The sequence below is a fragment of the Numenius arquata genome, chromosome 9, assembly GCF_964106895.1.
Source record: "Numenius arquata chromosome 9, bNumArq3.hap1.1, whole genome shotgun sequence".
NCBI classification, from domain to species: Eukaryota; Metazoa; Chordata; class Aves; order Charadriiformes; family Scolopacidae; genus Numenius; species Numenius arquata.
This window is the reverse complement of record NC_133584.1, coordinates 13,685,171-13,705,673: the sequence shown is the minus strand read 5'-3', so window position 1 is coordinate 13,705,673 and position 20,503 is coordinate 13,685,171. Positions and strand designations below refer to the sequence as shown.

Below are 20,503 nucleotides of genomic sequence, written 5' to 3'. Positions count from 1 at the left end.
TAAATGTCTGCAGATCTGATTGTAAACCCTGGATCTCACTGAGACTGCATGCTGCAATAAGTAGCTACAAATAGGAAATACCAATTTTTACCTCTGGATTGCTTTGTTGTTGTATTTTGGGTCATAGAATTTAAAGACAGTTGCACAGTCTTCTGTATACTAGTAACACAATAAAATGGTCTCCTGCTTTACTGTGCATTGTGCCAAATAGAGTTAGTGTATTATATTACTTTCTCTAGAGTGGCTATATTATCTTAGATTGGAAGTTGCAGTCATTAGTTGGCTTCTGAACAGGATCAGATGCCAAAGCTAATCTGAGTTCGCTAGCAAAGTGTTCAACAGAGTGAAAAATTTCACTATAACCACTACTGCAAAATCCCTGATGATATACTTCCATCTGTCTGATTCCTGGGAAGCAAAGCATCAGCTACGATGGGTCACTTGGCTGCATACGCTGGAACAGTCATATCTAAGCTGCGGCATAGTTCGGGTCCATTCAAAATATTTGTGCGTTGTCCATGGGTTATTTCACATCAAAAGGAAACTAACAGAAAAAGAGCAAGTCGGGTTGTCAGCACATATGTATCATGGAAATCCATTCAAGGTATAAATAAGCCCAGTCTTCTCTGTAAAGTTGTTTTAGGCTGTGAGATTTGTCAACTCTTTCAGGCTATGCGGAAATACTATGGTCAATACGTGGATGAGACTTCTAGCACAGCAAAGTTGGCTGATCTTCTGAATTCCCAGAAAACAAATGAACAAAGGGCTGTCTGCACTTCATGCCAAATACTTTTTTTTCTTCTCTCTTTCTCTCCCAAAAACATTCTGAGGAGCTGGAGGCTCATTCATTCCTCAGTCTGAATATCCCTCTATTGTATACAACTAAAGACAGGGTTTTCATACACAATAAGCATTTTAAAGAGTATGAGATGGGACACTAGCTGAAAGTGTCTGGCTCAAGGGCACAGAGCCTGGAGGAATCGGAACCAGCAGAGGAGCCTGCTCTCAGGAATTAAAATCCAATGCCTCAGTTACATGACAGGTGTTCACCAACTCTCTCCACTGGCAGTAAATGATACTCAGGACCAACAGAAATGTGCTTGCAACTTGTATTCACAGTCTTCCTTCATAGCACATACCCACCTTTGCTGATGGTTGATATGATGAGCAGAGCGGTTTGAAGTTTTGGACATGTGTTTTGCTTGGCTGCAGTAAAGCAGCCCCCAGCAGAGATGGGGCAGAGACCTCAGGGTCACCCTGGCAGTTTTTAAGGAAGCAGTATTGATCTTTTTTGCTGTATTTGTCGGCAGAAACATTGCTGGGACCCAGGCTTTGAGGCACAGATCTCAGTGGCTTCCTTTTGGCGTTCCTGGTGGGCAGTAGAGCCAGCCTTCCCAAGAGTATGCCATGAACCTTTCCTTTTCTCAGTGTGGGCACTGCAGCAGCTGGTACAAGGGGGAGGGAAAAGCCATGTAAATTGTCACAATTTATAACATTTTTGTCTTGGTTGTAAGATCCTGCCTGTGCAAGACCAGTTCACCCCAGCCTCTGTGGATGCCTCGGACCACAGGGCTTGCTGTTAATTGGCCAGTTGTAGCCAATCTGTCAGTAAGCTGTCAAAATATCAATAATCTAGTACCACTCATTTTCAGGATGGAAGTTTTAGAAGCAAAGAAATTGAATTTCCAGCCCTGGTCATGACAGCTCTGAAATTGGTTTAATGCAGAAGAGATCTTTCCAGCATTAGGAAAGATAGGGAGAGTGACGGAGATGGTGCATTTCCACCGAGTCTTGCGGTTTGAATTTAAGAGTCAAAGAAAAGAGGCTATCTCAGTACATTAGCATCTTATGGTTGTAATAGGCCAGATGAGCTCCTTGTCAAGTCTTCTTATCTTTTGCCCATGTGACATATTACTTCAAAAAATGAACTACACAGAAAATTGGGCTAATGCTGTTTTCTTGCCTCAGACCTGCACTCCGTGCCCAGCTCCGTACCATTGGGTAGGAACAAGCACGGTTTTCTCTGTGTGCTAAAACATCATCCACTGGAGGCTCTGCCTTACAAGGACTGGGATTCGCTCACAGTCCCCTTCTCCCTGACATTGTTATAACCGCATTATTTCATTTACATCAGAAAGAGAGGGCTTTTGCCTAAGAAACTGAACTGGGACCCGAGGGAAATAAGTTTCTCTACCAGCTCTGACATTTCTTGTTTTGCAGAACACCCAGCAAACCGGTTGGTCTTTCAGTGCTCAGGATTTCAGCACAAAAATGTAGAAAATAATAGGTCTTTCCTCTACTCCTGTCATGATGAGGGCATTTTTAATAAATGCCTAAAGCATTCATACTATGGTTTGAGCCTTTGAGGATAATTTTAATATAAATGATAAATCTAGTATTGACTGCTAGTTTTCCAGTAAGAGGTTTCTTTTGACTATCAAAAGAAAATAGTGTCATGTTTATAAATGCATAATCATTATTTTAGTTTATACATTGTTGTTATTATTATCAACCATAATAAAAATAGCAAAATCAATTTATTGTGCCCTGTGCTTGGGCTCAAATTGATGCCAAGTAACTCTCTCTGGCCCCATAGAGAGATCACAGGTTCAAAGCATCCCATCTGGCTGTGTTTCTAGGGTTCTTACATTATTATTTTTCTTCAAAGTTATTTCAGGCTTTAGCAGATGAGGCAGTATGATGCTAATTTAGGATATCTGTTTTTCTTCTATGCAACTAGCATATCTTCATCTTGTCCCATCTTGTCTCATGATCTTTATCTCTGAATGCAAAGATGTATTTCTGGATACTCTTTTGGAGTAAGCAGAGTTGATAACATTGTTACCAATTTCAGACACTTTGTCAGAAAAACAGAATGTAGAGAAGACAATGGATGAGTTGGGATTCCCAGGTGAGAAATTATCCTGGGGTTTCACCAGATCCCCAGGCTGCCAGGAATGCAATGCCAGAGATGATGCTGTCAGAAACCCCCTCCTTCGTAGGAAGCATTGCTTTCCTAGAAGAGTAATGTTGAACTGGATGGGCCCAGTGCCATGTGAATGTGCTATACTGCCATCACTACTCCAGTTCGCAACAGCTCCAAATTTTAAAAGACTTTAAAATTCCAGCTTGAAATAAGATCAAAAATTTAAAAGAAACCAAATCAATCGATCAAAATCCAAATATACTTTATATTTTAAGAAAAAGGGATGAAAACTTATTCCATCCAACCATGAATTTGAATTTGGGATCCATCATTAAGAAACAGTGAAACAAAGGACAAAATATGTCACTTGCTCTGTGTGCCTTATTGTTAAGTTGCTCAATGTGCAGGCTTCCCCAGATAACACTGCACACCGAGCTGTGCAGTCATTGATACCGAAATTTTATTCCCGGAGCCTGTCCTCCCACCCAGCCTACCCAGGCTCTCCAGGGAGGTGTGGAAGTGAGCAGCCCAGCTTGAAGAGTCATCCTGAGTTATGTTCTTGTCAGCACTCATTAAGTCGAAAGCTGTATCCCTATCAGGATTGCATGAGCAGCTCACTGAAGGCCAACGCAGTGAATTTGGGTGTTTTTATCTTTATGAAGTACTTGGTGAAAATGTGCCTGCACAGTGGACGGTCCAGGAGCTGAAAGCAAGAGAACACAATACCAAGATATGGTGGGATGGACAGGTCTGAATTTGGATCCCCATAACTCATTGTGTTCATCTGCTTTGTAGTCAAATGCGAGACTTGTAGCTTGTGTGGATCTAGACAAGCTCGTTTTTAGGTAACCAGTTAACCAGGGCAGAGTGGATTCAGAACCTGCCATGGGTTTTGGTCAATACTCTGCCACGTGCTCAGACATATGTCCTTACTGCTGCAAGGTTACCTTGGGCGTGTCCAATCTGCAATCACACCTTTGTCTCCAGAATTTGCAAACTTCCTCTGTGGTGATATGGATGATTTAATCAGTCCTTGAACACGAAAAGGTGCTTTAGGACAGCTTGTGTCCACATATCGAGATCTGTGGCTTAATTACAGAGACGTGTCCAGCACACGATTTTTTCGCCTGTCTATGAATATTGGGTGAGGTCACAAGATTTAGCAGACCTGCACTCCACCTCTTGATTGGGTGTTTTAAAATGAAGCCAACTGAACAAATATGTACCTTGAGCACAGAGAGCTCCCACAAAAGTGAGGGCAGAATAGCCCTTGTTATATTTCTCAGAGGCAGCAAGTTAGATTGCTTGCTAATGATGCTTCTCAGCTCCCAGAGATGTGGACCAGGCCTGCATGGATGGTGATTTATTTGAAAATGTGCTCCCTCCAAGCCACAGATGGTCCAGGCAGAGTCAGAATACTTGCAGATACCATATTGTCTCATCAAGTGAATCTCTGCTCTGCAGCAGGGCTGCACGCTCCCGTGTAGCAGCTTGTTATTTTAAAACATATCTGCTCTCTCCTACTTCTAAAAGGCCACCAAGAAGACTTGTCACCAATCTCTTATGGAGCTAGAAGGGGGAGGAAAAGCGGAGTGTGAACAGTAGAATATCACCTGCCATCTGGACAAAGATGTGATGAGATGTAAAGTTTGGATGCACATTTGCGGTTCTTGGTCACAAGCCAAGAGAGAGCTCAGCTACAATTATTTCAAAGCCTTTGCAGACAGATGCAACCCTAGGTCATGGGAGAAGCTACGCTGAGGCAGGAGGATGCTGGACTCCATCAGGCTGTACGCGGGGCATCATTGATTGTGGGAGTGCTGCTGTGGTCTGCATAGGGCTGGTCCTGTGAAGAGGACCTACATGGTTAAATATCTATCCTAGGAATAAGAGTAGGCCAGCATCAAGTGCTGTGGCATGACGTTTGTGGTCACAAATTCTTACATATTCAAAAACATGTTTAATTTCTGAATTTCCCCAGGTTTAAATGGGAGTTGGGCATTTGCATTTCATCTGGGAGCACAAATGTCCTTAAGAATCTGGTATCTTTGTTTATCCGCACAGGTCTATGCACATTGATACCAATGCTGAACTCAGTGCTGTTGGCATCAGAGGGGTGTTGATTAAACCCTGCTCTGACTGAGGTCAGTTGGGAATGTAGAATGGGCTTTGCTGGGTAAAGAGCACCATAAAGCAGATGCTCTTCTGCAATGCCATCCTTTCCCCTGGGATGGAGCAGCTCTTATACAGACACAGTGAACATGATCCAGTCATTCCATGGTCTGCCTCCACAACCACAATGAAATGCCACTCCTGATAGCTCTGATGACATTTATGATTCCTACTTAATATGTTTTAAATGACTTGATGAGCTATAAGTATTAGCACTAACATCAGTAAGTAATCTGAGCCAGATTCTCTGGGAGAGAAGCCTTGCCGTGCCATGGACTTTGGTGCAGTTTAGTGCTTTTATCCCATCTGAAGATCTGGCTCAGTAACGGTGCAGAACATGAAAGAGAAACCCGTAAGTGCTGTAAACAAAGGAAAACTGTTACTCTGGGAGTGTGTTAGTTAGATATTTCAACACTCATAATTAACATCCCTTTCCTAAACTGTGGCACAAACTACTTGCAGAATGGGCTTTTTCTTTTATTGCTGCTAGTTTCAGTGACTAAATTTATTAAGCCATTAGGTTTGCATATGGATGTATATATTTGCTATTCTCCTTAGGGCCATAATAAAAGGAGATCTGGAGGAAAAAAAAAAATAGGAGATCTTTATTTATCTGGCAATTTTGAGAATGTTTGTAGGGAAATGGCAAGCAATACAAACAATTGTCCCAGTCCAGGGGGATGCTGAGGGAGCAGCTGGGTTTGGGTACAACAGCTAGTGACAGCCTTCCCACTGGCTTTCTTCCTCTGAGCATTGCACATGGAAGCCTGTCACCATTCCTGCTGTGGTCTGGGGACATCAGGAGCTTCTGTGCTGGTCAGAGCTTAGTCTGAACAAACAAGGGAGTAAATTGATAGCTCTCATGATCAGTACCCAGGAGCACCATGCTGTTGCTTATGGGGGACCCTTTCTTTGCACCTCCCAGCTGAGGATGCTCAGGGTACCAGTTGCAGTGATGCTACCAGCCTAGTACAAGTAGGGGCTGGCACTGCTCTCTCTTGCCTGGAGCAGCACCAGGGCTGTCCACTGCCCTGGCAGCGTTGTGCCCGCACCAGGGCTGTGACACCATTGGATTGGCATTTTTTGAAGGAGCCAAACTATCTGAGGGTGACAGTGCATTCCCTGAATACCCTGCAGCCTCATGTCCAGGTTTGACAGTGATGCTTCTCCACCGACATCACCTGTGAAGCTTGTTCAGCTTTACAGAAGCACAAAAGAGAGTCCAACCAAACTTATTTTGTTCAAGGCCAAGAGACTGGGTCGGACATACCTGACCAGTGCAGGTGGGAGCTGAGGTAATTTAGAAAAAAAACCCAACATCCTCTCAAAAATCACCTCCAGCCTGTGCTGCAAGAAGAGGGGGGCAACACCTCCCTGAAGGACCAGACTGTCCCAAGTGATGCAGAGATTGGCCTGTGCCTGGAAGTCCTATCCACATTTCCATCTATTGGGATCAAGGATAAATGAAACTTTTTTTTTTTTTTGGAAAAAAGAAGTAGCTTTTGGGGCAATCCATGGTACATTATACCCTCCCTGAGCAGATCTGACACACTGAATCCCCCCCAAATGACAGTTGCATCCATTTAACTCCCTTTGATTCCGAGTGTCATTGATTGTGTTCTCCCTAATTTTCTGTGTGATAAGTACCATTTTATTTTTTTCTAGGCTATGCAACTTCCAATAAAACTAGAGTTAGCACAAACCAGACCTATGTTTGTTTTTCAAAGCAAATCTAATTACTCTTCTTACTGGAATTGCCTTTTTTTCAAAGGATTGGATTGAGATACAGAAAACAAGTTGCAGGCAGATGCTAGTCATTTTGCATGTAAATTACTAACATTTCTTTTACAAATATTTCATGCAGGTTTTTAGTTTAACAATTTAAAAAAATCTGCTTTTTCATACCCCTTTCAGTAATATCTATTGACATTTAACAAAATACGTCATGCTCTAAATCTCCAAATAGGAAACAAATAAATGCATTTATTTACTTTGTATGCAAAAATGGTTTAGTCAAAGGCACATATTTTACGTGAAAATAAAGACAGGCAAATTTCCTTTTTTTTTTTTTTTTTCCTCCAAATCACAAGCATACTCTTTAATGAGAACTAGTGAGTTTTTGAGTGAGCTGAGTTCATGATGGTGCTGACAGGGAACTCAGACCTCTATGGAGTTTGTACAGAAAATAGAGTCACGGTTTATATCTTTGTTTATAGACTGTAAAAAGACCATTGATTAAATGATGAAGGCATCTGTCCTCTTACTGCTTTGTACCTGGTCATGCTATTTCTGTCAAGGAGAGAGTTGGGAAAATAATTGATTGGGGTTTGTTATAAGCTTTTCAAAAAGTTTCAAAAGGTCCTTGCACCAAGTGAGAGTTTAGTGGCTACTCTTGACCCCGAGGCTTACCATACCATTACCTCTGGAGGAGGATGCCCTTACGTCCCATCAGAAGCACGTGGGATCACAGCCTGAGGATCCCTTTGCTGGTTTTACCCACTCTGTATCTGTGGGAGGAAGAGAAAGAATTGGACTTGAGGTCTGCCCATCGAACACGATTCATCAACACTGAATTCATCCTAAAAAGCAAAACAAACAAACAAATAAGTTTGCACGCACCAGAGGTCTTGTCAATAGGTCAGTCGTCTTCCAAAAATGCCTTCAGTTATCTCAGATATGAGTCTGTGAGCTAAGAATTGCTTTATTAGTGTGAAGCCTGTTAAGCTTACCTGCACTTTCTTTCCAGCTCTTCTCTGCCCAAGACAGCTGTAACAGCAGTTCCCATCTGATTTGACATAATTGCCACAATTAATTTTTGACAGTAAAGCTTGTAGATAGGTTCTGCCATTAATATCCCAGTAGCCTTTTGTTATTGGTAGCCCCAAAGCCATCAGCAAGAGGCACGTGCCGAAATTAAGTGACACAATATAGCTGAAGGCTTGACATTGGCCACCAAGAAGATATCAATGAAGAAAAACAAAGCTTTGCGCGTTAAATAGATTTAGAGGAGGACACTCCAAATATCCCCAGGTAGTGGCCTGTGTTCTGCTTGTCCCTCCCATCTTCTTTCTGGTCAACGTTTTTTTCCTTCTCCATCTGCTTGCTCTTTGTGTCACATCTGCATGCGGTAGTGCCTGCACCAAAGGTTTCTGGTGCTCAAACCTGTGAAGACCCTGCAGCGTGTCAATTTGGTGGTAGGATGAGTTGCATCCCGGTGTGTGTTTGTGGCACAACTAGCTGTTGCTGATGAGGCGATATGCATTAAGAGGAAGGCTAATAATAATAACAATGACATTATTTTACTAGAACTTAGCTGTCAAATCTGTGGGTTTTCTAAACTGCCAATGGACAGAGCTGGGATGATTCGTGGTGATGTTGCCATGGTTAGTGTCCTGAAGTGCTGTTGCAGCTGAACTGTGGGGGATGAGGAATCAACCAGCCAACTCACAGAAACAATGGGACGGTTTTGTTTGCTTGTGGGGGAGCTTAAACATTTAAAGGAAATCACTATTTTTTCTTTATTTTTCTTAAATCTTGATTAGGTTGATGTCTTTAAATACATTTGCTTTAAAATAATATTATAATTTTGCTGCTTTATTGGTAAAAGTAGATATGCAATATGGCATCTGCTTTTATGAACTACTGCTGCATATCATAAAATACTATGCTGTGGTAATTTTGAAAGGGATATTTATCTGAAAACTTGATTTCCAATACCTTTTAAATAAAATCTAGATATTTTTTTCTTTCTGAAACAACATTTTCAAAATGCGTTAGCTTTTATATTTTGTCTTTGTTGAAAATAAAAAATAGCCCTTGTTCCATGCTGAAATTAAAACAAATGTTGAAAATCCAGATGTTTCATGCACAGTAAATTCCATGTTTTGGTCAAGTTAGTAGCTATCCTTCACAACCTACCAAATTTTCAGTCCCCATAAAGGGAATTTTCTTGATGTGTTTTTATTGATGGGGTAATGAAGGCATGGGAATGAGAATTGAGTTGTCCAGTTTGGTTTCAGAGATGCTCTCCATCTCAGGGCTTGCTGCCTGGTTGGGCCTGATGCCAAGGAAAGCCCCCGAGCCAGCCGGTCACAGGCAGCCACTGCAAACTGCCCGGCTCCCGGGTGAGCTGCATCTTCGGAGGCAAGACAAAGCCTGGAGATAAAGAGCAGATTTAAGGAGTGCTTAAACACTGATCTTTTGGGAAGCTACTTCAAACACTCTTTTATAGTGCTCTAAGTCATCTAGATCTCTCTTAACTTGTTTCACTCTCTTCTTAAAATATTTATTTCTCCAGCAAGGAAGACTCCCTCAGATAGGGCAAAGTGACCCATTGGGCTGGTGGTGTTTTTATCTGTGTGGCACTAATGATTGATGCAAGCTTCACGTGTGCAGCACAGCTCTGTGCTTTCTGCTGTGCTTTATCTTCTGTGGCTTCAAGCCTGCCTGGCTCCGTAGGTCTGTTGCACACTGGATTTATTGTCAGACCAACAACACTTTATATAACCCCCAAAGCACTTGGGAACACAAACCCAAGTGTCGCTGAATGTTCAAAACGTTCACAATTAAATGAGGTCTGCAGTAAATATGTGGCCTTACTCCAGATGCTTTGCTCACATGTTGGTCATGGGTTTTCCATTAACAAGGTTGGAGAAGTTCCCAAAGACTTCTAAGTGGCAAGGGCTTGGGAGAGATCATTGCTTTCCTGTAGCAGCACTTGCCTTCTCTCAGGGGTTCTGAAATACCTTGTCTGGGTCCAACAAGAAGGGACTTTGTTGCTAAAACAGTTTTTCTTCAGAAAATGCATTTTCCTTGTGGTTTGAGGGTTTTTTTTGCAAGAATGTCATACTTTTAAGGAGCCCAAGGGGGGAATTTGTTTGGCCAGGATGAATTATCTGCTCAGAATAAAAGTCTTGGAAAAAAACAATCCACCAACAACCACATCTAACTCAGTGAAGGTTTGGGAGCCCATTGCCCCAGAGTCCCTGGCCAGCCAGCTCTTTTAACAGGGTTTTAATGTTTCCCTGTTATGAAAATCTTGAAAAGTTACTGGGACATGGCAAGTTTTGGTCCATAGCTAACTGTAGTTTCCTCCTTCAGACTTTCTGCAAAGCCACCCCCAAAGCCAGCACAGGCTCAGGGGATGTCTCAGACAGGCCCTGTGTCCTCTCTTCCTGGGCAGATGTGGGACCAGTTCTCAGTATCTGAAGAAATCCTTGTTTCAAAGTTACTTCTTCCTCTTTACTGAAAGATTTCCAGGATTTTTGCCAGCATTTCCTCCCGTTGCTCTTGAAAAATAAATAATTTACTTGCTTTTGTACTTCCTTTTCTCTGAAGCCACTTAAATGCCCCTGGTAAAATGCCTTTTGCCCATACAAATTTGAAGAAGCCTCAGTGTTTTAGAAAACAACCATTGCATATATCTTGCCCACCACAGGAAGGTAAAAGCAAAGCCAGGAGCAGCAGATGAGCAGTAAGGCTGTCTTTTTTTTATTTTGCTTAGTATTTCAGTTTAAATCCTGGTAAATTCCTGGCTTTTTCTGCACATCTTTCATGCTTGTTCACTGTAGGCTGTTTTGCAGACCTCAGCTCTGCCAGGAAAGAAGAGCCTTCCCTTTCAGTGGGGAGTTTTCTAGATGTGCGTTATTGCTGGGAGCTGCTATTGCTGATGCCTGTTGTTTTCTATTGTTCAACTAACTGCAATGCGTGACCGTCATGTATCACTCAGTGATGCCTAATTTAGGAAATCGGTGATTAATTCCTTCCATTGCTTTTTCTTTTCTCTCTCTCATTGCAGGATGTTTTCACACCAGAGTGCAAATTTAAGGAATCTGTCTTTGAAAACTACTACGTTATTTATTCTTCCACACTGTACCGGCAGCAAGAATCCGGACGAGCGTGGTTCCTGGGACTCAATAAAGAAGGTCAAATTATGAAGGGAAACCGAGTGAAAAAAACCAAACCCTCATCACATTTTGTACCCAAACCCATTGAAGGTATGGAATCTGCCCGCTCCCTCCATCAGTGGGGTATGGGGAGGGGGAATTTGCAACTGGGGCTTCCTGGAGAGGGTTTTGGGCAGTAAGACCAGAAAGCAAGGATAATATTTATAACATTTCAGAAAGGTGCTGGGTTGCACTGTTAGCATTTCGTCTGCTTTTCTTCCCATATAATAAACCTCACACATCATCCCAAAGCGGTTTCTCAGCTTTGGGGTGCTAAAGGATGAACTTCAAAGCCCAGCAACATGAGAAGTTACTGGGAAAAGAAAGGAGCCATCAAGTGGCCAGCAGTTCGAAAGGAATCTGATCCAGCAGTGACCATAATGTTGGGTTCCCTGTGAGGATTTTCCCAACATCATTCTGTGAGTTTCCAGTCTCATGTAGAGTCAGTAAAGATAGGATTTATCTAATCTGATTTTAGACTTTGACACTGTATAGTAACAGAAGAGAAATGGGTCCTACCAGCACAGCTGTGGATGTACTTTATATGTCTACCCTAAGATGAATTAAATCAGTTTTTTCTCATGTGCAAAGACATCCTAGTTGGTCACTGGGGGGTAGAGAAACCTTATCATAGATGTCCAAAGTTAGATGAGATGCTGTTACGCCATATGTCTTCATCACAGCGTGAGGCTGCAGTGAAAGTCATGGCGTTGAGGTTTTGCCTCCTGCTGCTGACTGTGCACTACTGAAGTGTGCCACAGGCTCATGCCAGGGCATTTTGCTTTTTATGGGCTGGCCCCTGAAAAATGATGAGATGTAGTGTGATAAGCCTAGTACTTAACAGGTACTAACTTGATTCTGAAAATAAGGAGACCTCTTTTTTTTTTCTGTTGCTTGGAAAAAGCACTAATTTTTGATCCCCAAACTATGTATATGTTTCTGACCCCATCTCAGACCTGCCAATGGCCACCTTAGGGACACAGCAGCCTGGAGCTGTGCCCCTCTCTCTAACCCCGTGTTGGCTGTGGGATCAGGCTGGACACGTGGAGAGAAGGGATGAACTGATGCTTTCCTGAGAGGTACCACTCAAAAGTGGTGGAGGCCACAGTTAAGTCCATACACTAGCAGCTGTTTAACAGCTTCCCAGCTCAGGCGCAGGGGCAGACAAGTGTGTGTGTGTGAGAGTAAAAGGCCAGTTGAGGAAGGCAGGCTGAAATCATCTGTTGGACCACTGAAGCAAGGCACGGTGAGAGCAATTCAACTCAACATTCCCAGAGTATCTGTGGCCTTTGCACAGGAGATGGAGATGTTGGAAGAGCAGAGAATGGCCTGAATACTCTTGTCATGTGCTTGTTTTCAATAGCTTTTCTGCAGCCAGGAGCTTTTTCTTTATGCTTTATCTGAGGCATTAGTGGGATTGGTGCACGAAGCCTTCATGTAGTTTTGCTAAGGAACAGGGCCTGCTTCAGGCATGGGGTCAGTCACCAGCTTCTCTTCGTTCTCCTCTCCTGCCTTGGCTGGGAGGAGAGTCTTTTGCAAGTGCTAGCTTTCACAGCTGGGTTTCCAGCTCCTTCTGGTATTTCTTAGTTGCCTGGCTGGGTGTTGGTACTGATCCATGGGTTCCTTTGAATCCAGGCTTCTTTTTTGATGTAGCGTGTGTGGCAACCGCTGAATGGCTCAATAGTTGTCTTCTGCATGCATTCCTGTGGCTCTCCTCATGGAAAGCCTTGCCTTAATAGAGGTGCCTGACCCACAGCGGAGTTCTCATTGCACCAAATGCCTCTCCGGCTTTCATTTTGAAAAACCCAGCCCAGCCCGAGAGCTTCCCTTTCCTGCAGTTGCATCCTCCCACGCTTGCTTCAATCACAGCTGTCACACAACCTCCCGAGCGAGTGAGCGCTTTGGAAGTTGGCAGTCAAATTAAGGGCTCCTCCACCCCTTCCCTCCTCCACATGCTTTGCAGTCAGCCTCTGTGAGCGCTGCTGCATCAAAGAGCTGGCAGTCTCCCAAGCCGAGGCACGTGTCAGCTTCCCAAAGCATTCAGCTGTCTGGGACTGTGACTCCAGACGGAGGACTCTGTTCCCTAGCCTAAGATTCATTGTAGGTAGCAGAGTCTTGTGGGGAGGGTTGGAGTAAAACGCGCTCAGCTCCACGTGACTTCTCTGTGCCGCATCCATCAAAGTCTCTGTGAGCAGAGCTTGCAAGCAGAGATGTTACAGAAAAGGGGCAATTCTTTCCCTGTTTTAACAGCTTCTTTCTCTTTGTCATGACTCTCAGGAAGTATTCAAAGCACCTCCCTGCTATATTTACATGTCCCTTCAGCTAAATGCTGTGGCATGCTCCAGCGTATGGGTTTTGCTGCTTATTCAGGCCCGTACTTCACAGCTTCCATCTGCAGTAACGCTCCCAGGTTTCCTTTTGCTCTGGTACCACCACCAGGATTAACCCTGCCACATGATGGCTGAGACAGTAATGTATGCAAGGAGGAATCTGGTCCCCTGGGAAGGAGGGAAGTTACATACGTTGCTAGGAATCACTTCACCCACCACTTCAATGGCAATTATGTCTAAGATGAAAGTTCCCAGTTGTTTGCCGTGTGCAGAAAAATTATGCAGCAGCTTAGTGAAGAGAGCGTTTGCAGGGAAAAGAAACACAAAAAAGCCCAGATTGCTCCTGAAGCACATTTGACTCCTGTTGCTTCATATTGCTTTCTAAATTCAGAACTCCTCTCCTGAGAGTTGCAAATGGGTGAAAAAGTAATAAATAGATATGAAATATCCTCCCAGATAGTTTCTAAGGACAACATATATGTACATGTGCATATATGTACACTGCGATTCGTGTATGTGTGTGTGTTAGCTATGGCTTTTAGCTGCTACAGCTTTATGCTGTGCTAATCCCACAATGTTTTGACTCCTGTAGATTGTCAGGATGCTGGAGGTGTTCTGTGTGAAAGTCACTAGATACCAACTGGGAAAGTTTTGGGGTTTGGTTGGTAGGAGGGCTTTTTTGGTTTAGTGTTGGCAGGATTTGTTTGTTTTTTGGAAATAGCATTAAGCTTAATCAATATAAAAGCACAAAAAACTTACTGAGTAGTAACAGGGGAAACGTTAAGTTCCTGTCCCATCTGTGCACAGGGAAAGCCAAGGCAAACAGCCTGGCAGGCAGCAGCTAATGTACTGTGTAGTGCCAGTTTTGGTTAAAAACACACATACGCAACACATTTCTTTTGATATTTTTATTTCTGATCCCTGATCATTTGAGCTAAATGAACCCTTAAAGTGCAGACATATAGATTGAACCAGACTGCACAAGAAATTAGCTTGAGTGTAATTGTCATTTGGACACCAGGCAATCTTTTAAAGCAATTTCTGTCTCTTTTAAGTGTCTGTAGTGATTAGTGCTGGACAAACACTACCATCCACAGTGCCTCCTGTTCTTTTAAATATCCAAACCCTTCTCAAACAATGGGAGACTTTTCCAGCCACTTAAGTGCGAATTTTATCAGATGCTTATTGTGGTTGTGCTGTTATTTATGCTCCTTCTCTTTGAAGACATCATTTCCAGATTACTCTCCCAAAGAGCTACTTTTCATCTCTGACCTGGCCTAAGCCAGAATGCATTTGGTGTGGCAAATCCAGCAACAGAAAGCAGAAGACTAATCTTCCTCCACCTGAGCTGCCCCTAGCTCACATGCACTCATGGTATTTCAGCCCTCATGACATGAACACGTCTCAGATATGAAGGTGACCTGTTAATGACTAGTCTGATCCATTTATTACCACTGGCGAATATCCGTGTGCAAGGAACAGCAGCCAGATCTTTCCCAGTGTGTTTTCCCAGGGATGCAACATCCCAGTTCTGTTAAAGCAAGATGTTGCAAAGAAGTACAAGACACTGTTGAGTAGGAAGAGTGGCAGGCCTAGTGAAAATGCTTCAAAGGTATCATCTTAATCCACAAACATCCTAAAAAGAGTTATTTAAAAAAAAAAAAAAAAAGACACACCCCACACTCTTTACCAGTCTTTGTTAACACAACTCCTCTTTTGGGTCTGTCTTTCAAGTGGGCAGGCTTTGGTATGTTTTCAATCCCACAATAACTCACTTGTTCTTCTATCAAACTCCTAATCATCTTATTAGGTGGCAAATGCAATGTATTTTAACCATGCTTTTGCTTGGATTTTTGTTACCCTGGGCTGCGTTTCTTACCTGAACAAGCTGTGATTCCATCTAGTAGCATCCTACACATTTAGCTGCTGGATAGACGTGAGCTCAAATGCCTCTCAAATGCATCAGCTGGGACAGGGTTTAGAACACAGTAATTAGAGGCAGAAAACGAGGGTGCATAATCACTTGCTCCCTCCTGCCCCTAGTTGCTGCTCAGACAATTAATTCTCTCCACCAAAGCATTAGCTAATGCAGCCGCTACTGCAGATACTGACACCCGGAGCTGTGGCATCTGTCAGGGGAAAGAGCTCGTCTCCTGGGCTGCCTGCCAGAGGATGTGTGCCCAGCCCTGCCCAGACACTGGTCCAGGCTGCCACCGGGGTGTGTGGTGATCCTGCAGGGCTAATGACCTGCCTACTTGCTAAACAGCAACTTGGGAAAAATTTGGTTCCTCCTGAATCGCTAGTCTGGGGCAGGGAAAGCCAGGAGTGAAGCTGGATGGATGGGATAGATCTAAGGTCCTTTAATAAGCTTTTACCCGTATTCTAGAGAAAGGAAATGGAATTCTTTTCATCCTCTGAGCCTCCTCAAATGACAGCGATGCTGAGTGAGAAACGCTAGGATCAGGACACAAAATGGTGTGTGCTTCCCAAACTCAGGCAGTCTCTGATACCCAGGGAAGCTGCACAGGGTGTTTTCGGTTTCCCTGTGTGGGTGGTGTGCCAGTGCTGTGCCTGGGAAGCAGAAATGATTCTGAGATCCTGTGCCAGTGCATAAGCAAGAGATTCAGCTGTTCCTGGGTGACAGGCAGCCCCCTCCATGCCTTCACCTTCGGGAAGGATGCTCCCCACCCTCCCCTTCCCTCTTGCTTCCCCAGTTCCCCAGACCCCCAGCCTCCTTCCTGCCTAAATTGCATGTTATTTCCTTGCGTGTGTGAATGGCAGGCACTGCTAGTTAGCAGGGAGCAGAGAATCGAAAGCCGCAAGAACCAGACATGGGCACGGCTCCACTCACCCCCTTCCATTTACGCCTGTGGCTCTTCAGCAGATCAAGCTTACGGCACTTTTCAATTAAAGCATGAATATGGATGTGTTGATTAGAATCTGGGACATGGGAGCTGATTATCTGATTGAAGCTCCAAAGCATTAGCTTGGTTTCCAGACATTAAGGGCTGTATTTGGCTTGGTGTGTGGGTGTGGGTGGGTGGGAGAAGCAAGGCAGAGCAGGGAGGGGACTCTTGTTCTAGTCAAATTGCTCATCCTTCCAAAGCTGCCTTGCGCCATGTGCGCCAGCGGACCTCCCAGGCGTCTGGGCATGTCGACTGTCACTCTGCTGCTGGTTTGCCTTGGTGAAGGTGACAGGGGCAGTGTGTCTTCACACACACACACATAGGGACCCCAAACAGACCTGTCAGTGAGCACTGCTAGTCCTGAACCACAAAGAGGTACTTTAAAGCTGGGAAGATCTCGGCACTTGCAACAGTCCATTTGCAAACACCCCCATCCTCCCCAGTCCGTGACTAACATCTCCGTGCGTGAGTCACACTCAAGCATCCTCGGTACAAGGAGTAACAAACTGCAGTCCAAGAGCTGGTGTTGCACAACATGTCCCACTGTCCTTAAGCCCCAGGCGTGTGTGGCTGTGTGTATACACACCTGTGTGTCTGTGTGCATACACCTGTGTGTCACCATGCACGTGGGTTTGCAGCCACCGCCATGCAATGGCTGTAGCTCAGCACAGGTGCACAAACCTCTTGTGTAGGAGAATATCCAGGCATCTTGTGCATGATGCCATATAAATACTGCGTACACTGATCCTGTAGGTGTATCTAAATACTGAAAATGTGCTTGTCCTATGCTGCTACAGATTTTTTGGCATGGTCTGTTGGCACAGCCTGGCTGGTACAGAGTCTTTGACAGCTCTGTCTGAAAAGCACAATGTGAGCAGCCTCCATCCATGCCCCATGCCAGTACTTGTATCATGGACTAGACTGGAAGATAAACTTGGAATTCCTGCTCTATTTGCTTGCTAGGTACAGAGTTTCCTTAATTTTTAGATGCAAATATTGTTTACCTCTGTCGCCTGGTTTATATTCATTGCTCTGGGGGCCTTGTTAGCAGCTCAATGTTTTTGCCCAGAGGCCACGGTGAAAGGCAGGGAGCTGAGGAAAGGCAACGTGCTGTGGTGGTGCTGCTGCTGCTGCGGACTTTGCTCAGGCTGAGCCCTTGTGGTTAAGCATCTGGCCCAGCCTGATGGGGAACTGGAGATGGGTGTGGGTGAGATGAGCTTAGTACATACAGCTGCCTGAGGGAAAAGCTTGTCAGGCCCCTCTATCTCTAGCCTGGGAGCAGAGAGATCAGAGTGAAGATGACACTGGACTTGAAGCAGAACTCTACGTATGGGACATTAGAGGCACTGGGGCAACACTGGCACAAATACCCAACTCTGCTGGGCAAACCACATCAGAGAATAAGGTCAGTTGCAGAAGTGATGTGCATCCTCAGTGTCATCAAAAAGCTCTGCATCTTGGGCCAAGAAATCATAAGAGCACAGGTTTTTCTCAGTTGTTAACCTTTTCAAGCTTTTTACTAGGTGCTTCTCCGCAAGAGACAAATTCACTATCACCAGGTTGTTGAGTGACACTCAGCAAGGTATGAAGGGCAGCTCAGCAGCTGAAAGGGGATGTGAGATCTCTTTGCCTTCTGTTATGTCCTTGCTATACGTTTCTTTGCACCATTCAGACAGTACCGATAGTCTGGGCAGCTGACAGGTAGTCCTGGCATTGCTCAACCTGGCCCAGACCCATAGGACAAGTCATTCATTTTCTCTTTTTTGTCATTTTCATCAAAAAATGTCTCCAGTAGCAATAACAGTTTGCAGATTAGTACCTGCTTTGCAGCCATGCTGGGAAGCCCAGCTTTTGTGTGTGTGTGTGTGTGTGTGTGTGTGTGTGTGTGTGTGTAAACTGCTTTCAAAGCCTTGCATGAAAAATGCTCTATGGGAAAAGTAATATTTTTTCACTGCTCATATATTCAGTGCAATATCCCTCCTATTAATACACAGTTGACTGCACTTTATCTCTGTCCTGTATTGTTGCACACTGCTATAACTGTTTATCTAGCTAGGAGTAAAATGCAGAGCAATAATGTCATTTGTAGCCTGCCTCTAATTGCCAGGATTTATTTGCAAATCAGGGGAGGTTGTAAATACAAGCGCTTACACTGCCTTTTTATAACTGGGGTGTTTTTTTCATTTCTTCTGATAATTTTTGACATTTTGTTCTTGTCGGTTACCTGGAATCAAAACCTGCTGGGCTCTGTCCTTTGTGTTTGAGCTCTGTGCCCTTGTTTGTGACATGACAGCTTTACAAAATGAAGCAGTAAACAATGATTTCTTTTTATCCTAATTTTTGCAAAGGTCCAGTCATGACATTTGCAGTCTGGACCTACCACAAGTTCTCAACTCCAATGTGCCTGCCCTTGAGAAGCTTCACTATTTCATCACACCTACACCCCACCACATTTGCGATGAGCTCATCAGAGATGCTCCCTCTGGTGTGAGCCACTGAGCCACTCAGTGTGTGCCCCTGCTCTGGCACACCTCACATGGCAGGAGGACAGCCATGAGGACTTTAGTCCACATGGTGAGTTGGATAAATGCTTTATGCTGCACAGGACGTGGGGATGTGCCATGCCTTGGGCCGACATTGCCTTCTCAGGCTGTCTAGGGTCCAGCAAGTACATTTTTATAGGACATACATTGTTTAGCTAGGGTCTGGAGTGAAGGTGCCCTGTTCTCGGGTGCTGCCAGGTGACCATGCAGGGCTGAGATGGTTCCTGGCTTGCTGTCATCGCACTCGTCACCATGTGTCTGCTCACAGTCTTAGCTTTGGCCTTGGCTGTCTGTCTTGATTTACATGGGAAAAATAAGAAGTGCTGAGAGCAGAACTCAGCTCTTAGTCAAAGGAGCCAAGCGGGCTTGAGTCACCACTTCCAGATCCAGAGCGTAACACCCAGAAGGCTTTGGAAGGCTCAGATACAAGTGTAGTTTTGATTCAAGACTCTGAAGCGTTTCTTGTTGGAGGTTAAGGACTGGGGACCAGGTAATTCTGTTACTAGATGATAACCAGTATCTTGAGACAATACATGGTGCTGTGAATTGGAATGTTTATTGTATATATATGAACATAATATGAAAAAACAGTAATGTACAGAAAACCTAGGAAAACTTATCTGTGAGAAATCCCCTGTTTCTACCTGTGCCTTTGGAAGAATCCAGAGACAAAAGGAGGATCAGATTGGCAGCGAGGGCAGGTAACAGATCCTGCTTGGAAACAGGATCTTCTGCTGGGTCACTGAGGTTTCTGTAAGCGTGTGTATGTTTGTATTGGGGCTGGAATTTCAGCCTCGGGTACAAAGAAATAATTCATTATGGTCACTAATGTCTGTGACTTCAGGGCTGTTAACAGGTGTCTTTTCTGCTTGCAGTGTGCATGTACAGAGAGCCATCGCTGCATGAAATTGGAGAAAAACAAGGACGCTCAAGAAAAAGTTCAGGGACACCAACCATGAATGGAGGCAAAGTTGTTAACCAAGACTCGACATAGCTGACAAATACCCTCCCTTCTTCCAACTCCTCCCCTCCCACCCACCTACCCACCCCACCTGGCGAAACCACACTGAGACGACGACAACTGAGCAAGGCAGGATCTACCGGTAGTGGCTAGGAGTCCGAACTCCAGAATCTTTCTTTGTGTAGGACGAGGAAATTGAACCCCACATCCTGCCTGTTGCAACGTTTTAAAAAACAAAAACAACAGAAAAAAAAAAAAAGTGAAGAAAAAAATGTTTTAAATCAGGACTCCATTAACATTTTCAAAAGCAAACTGTTTGCTCTGTGATCAAAGGGGGAAAAAAATCTCATCTCTGCATAATAATAATAACAACTAATAAATATAATAATAATAATAATAAAGATGTTACCTTTAAAAATAAAACAAAGCTTTTGGAAAATTGAACTTAGCATATGATGTGCGAGAAACACATAGGAAACACTGCCTGGGACTGTGCTTTCTGTCTTATACTTTCACCTCACATTCACACCACTGTTTTTTCCATCCCTGCTTCCCTGGGGATGGATGGGATTTTTCACAAAGCAGGAAAGGTAGGGATGGATTATGACTGTGCTTGCTTTGCTATCAATAAAATATGGCCTGTCCAAATTAGGAGTCTGACAGTTATGGGCAACAAACTAGCTACTCTGTATTCAGCTGTTTCCATCTACATTCAAACAC

At 44.0% G+C, this 20,503-nt stretch overlaps 1 protein-coding gene across 3 annotated transcripts in view; it reads left to right on the top strand.

Annotated features, from left to right (window-relative positions):
• Window positions 1-20,011, top strand: part of FGF12 (fibroblast growth factor 12) — a 145,249-nt gene extending 125,238 nt beyond the window's left edge. For all 3 annotated transcript variants that reach the window (XM_074153208.1, XM_074153209.1, XM_074153207.1), the window contains 2 exons: window positions 10,896-11,094; window positions 19,698-20,011. In XM_074153208.1, the coding sequence (XP_074009309.1) occupies window positions 10,896-11,094; window positions 19,698-19,816 (318 nt within the window). In that variant the 3' untranslated portion in view covers window positions 19,817-20,011. The remainder of the gene's footprint in view (window positions 1-10,895; window positions 11,095-19,697) is intronic.
• Window positions 20,012-20,503: the final 492 nt, after the last annotated feature.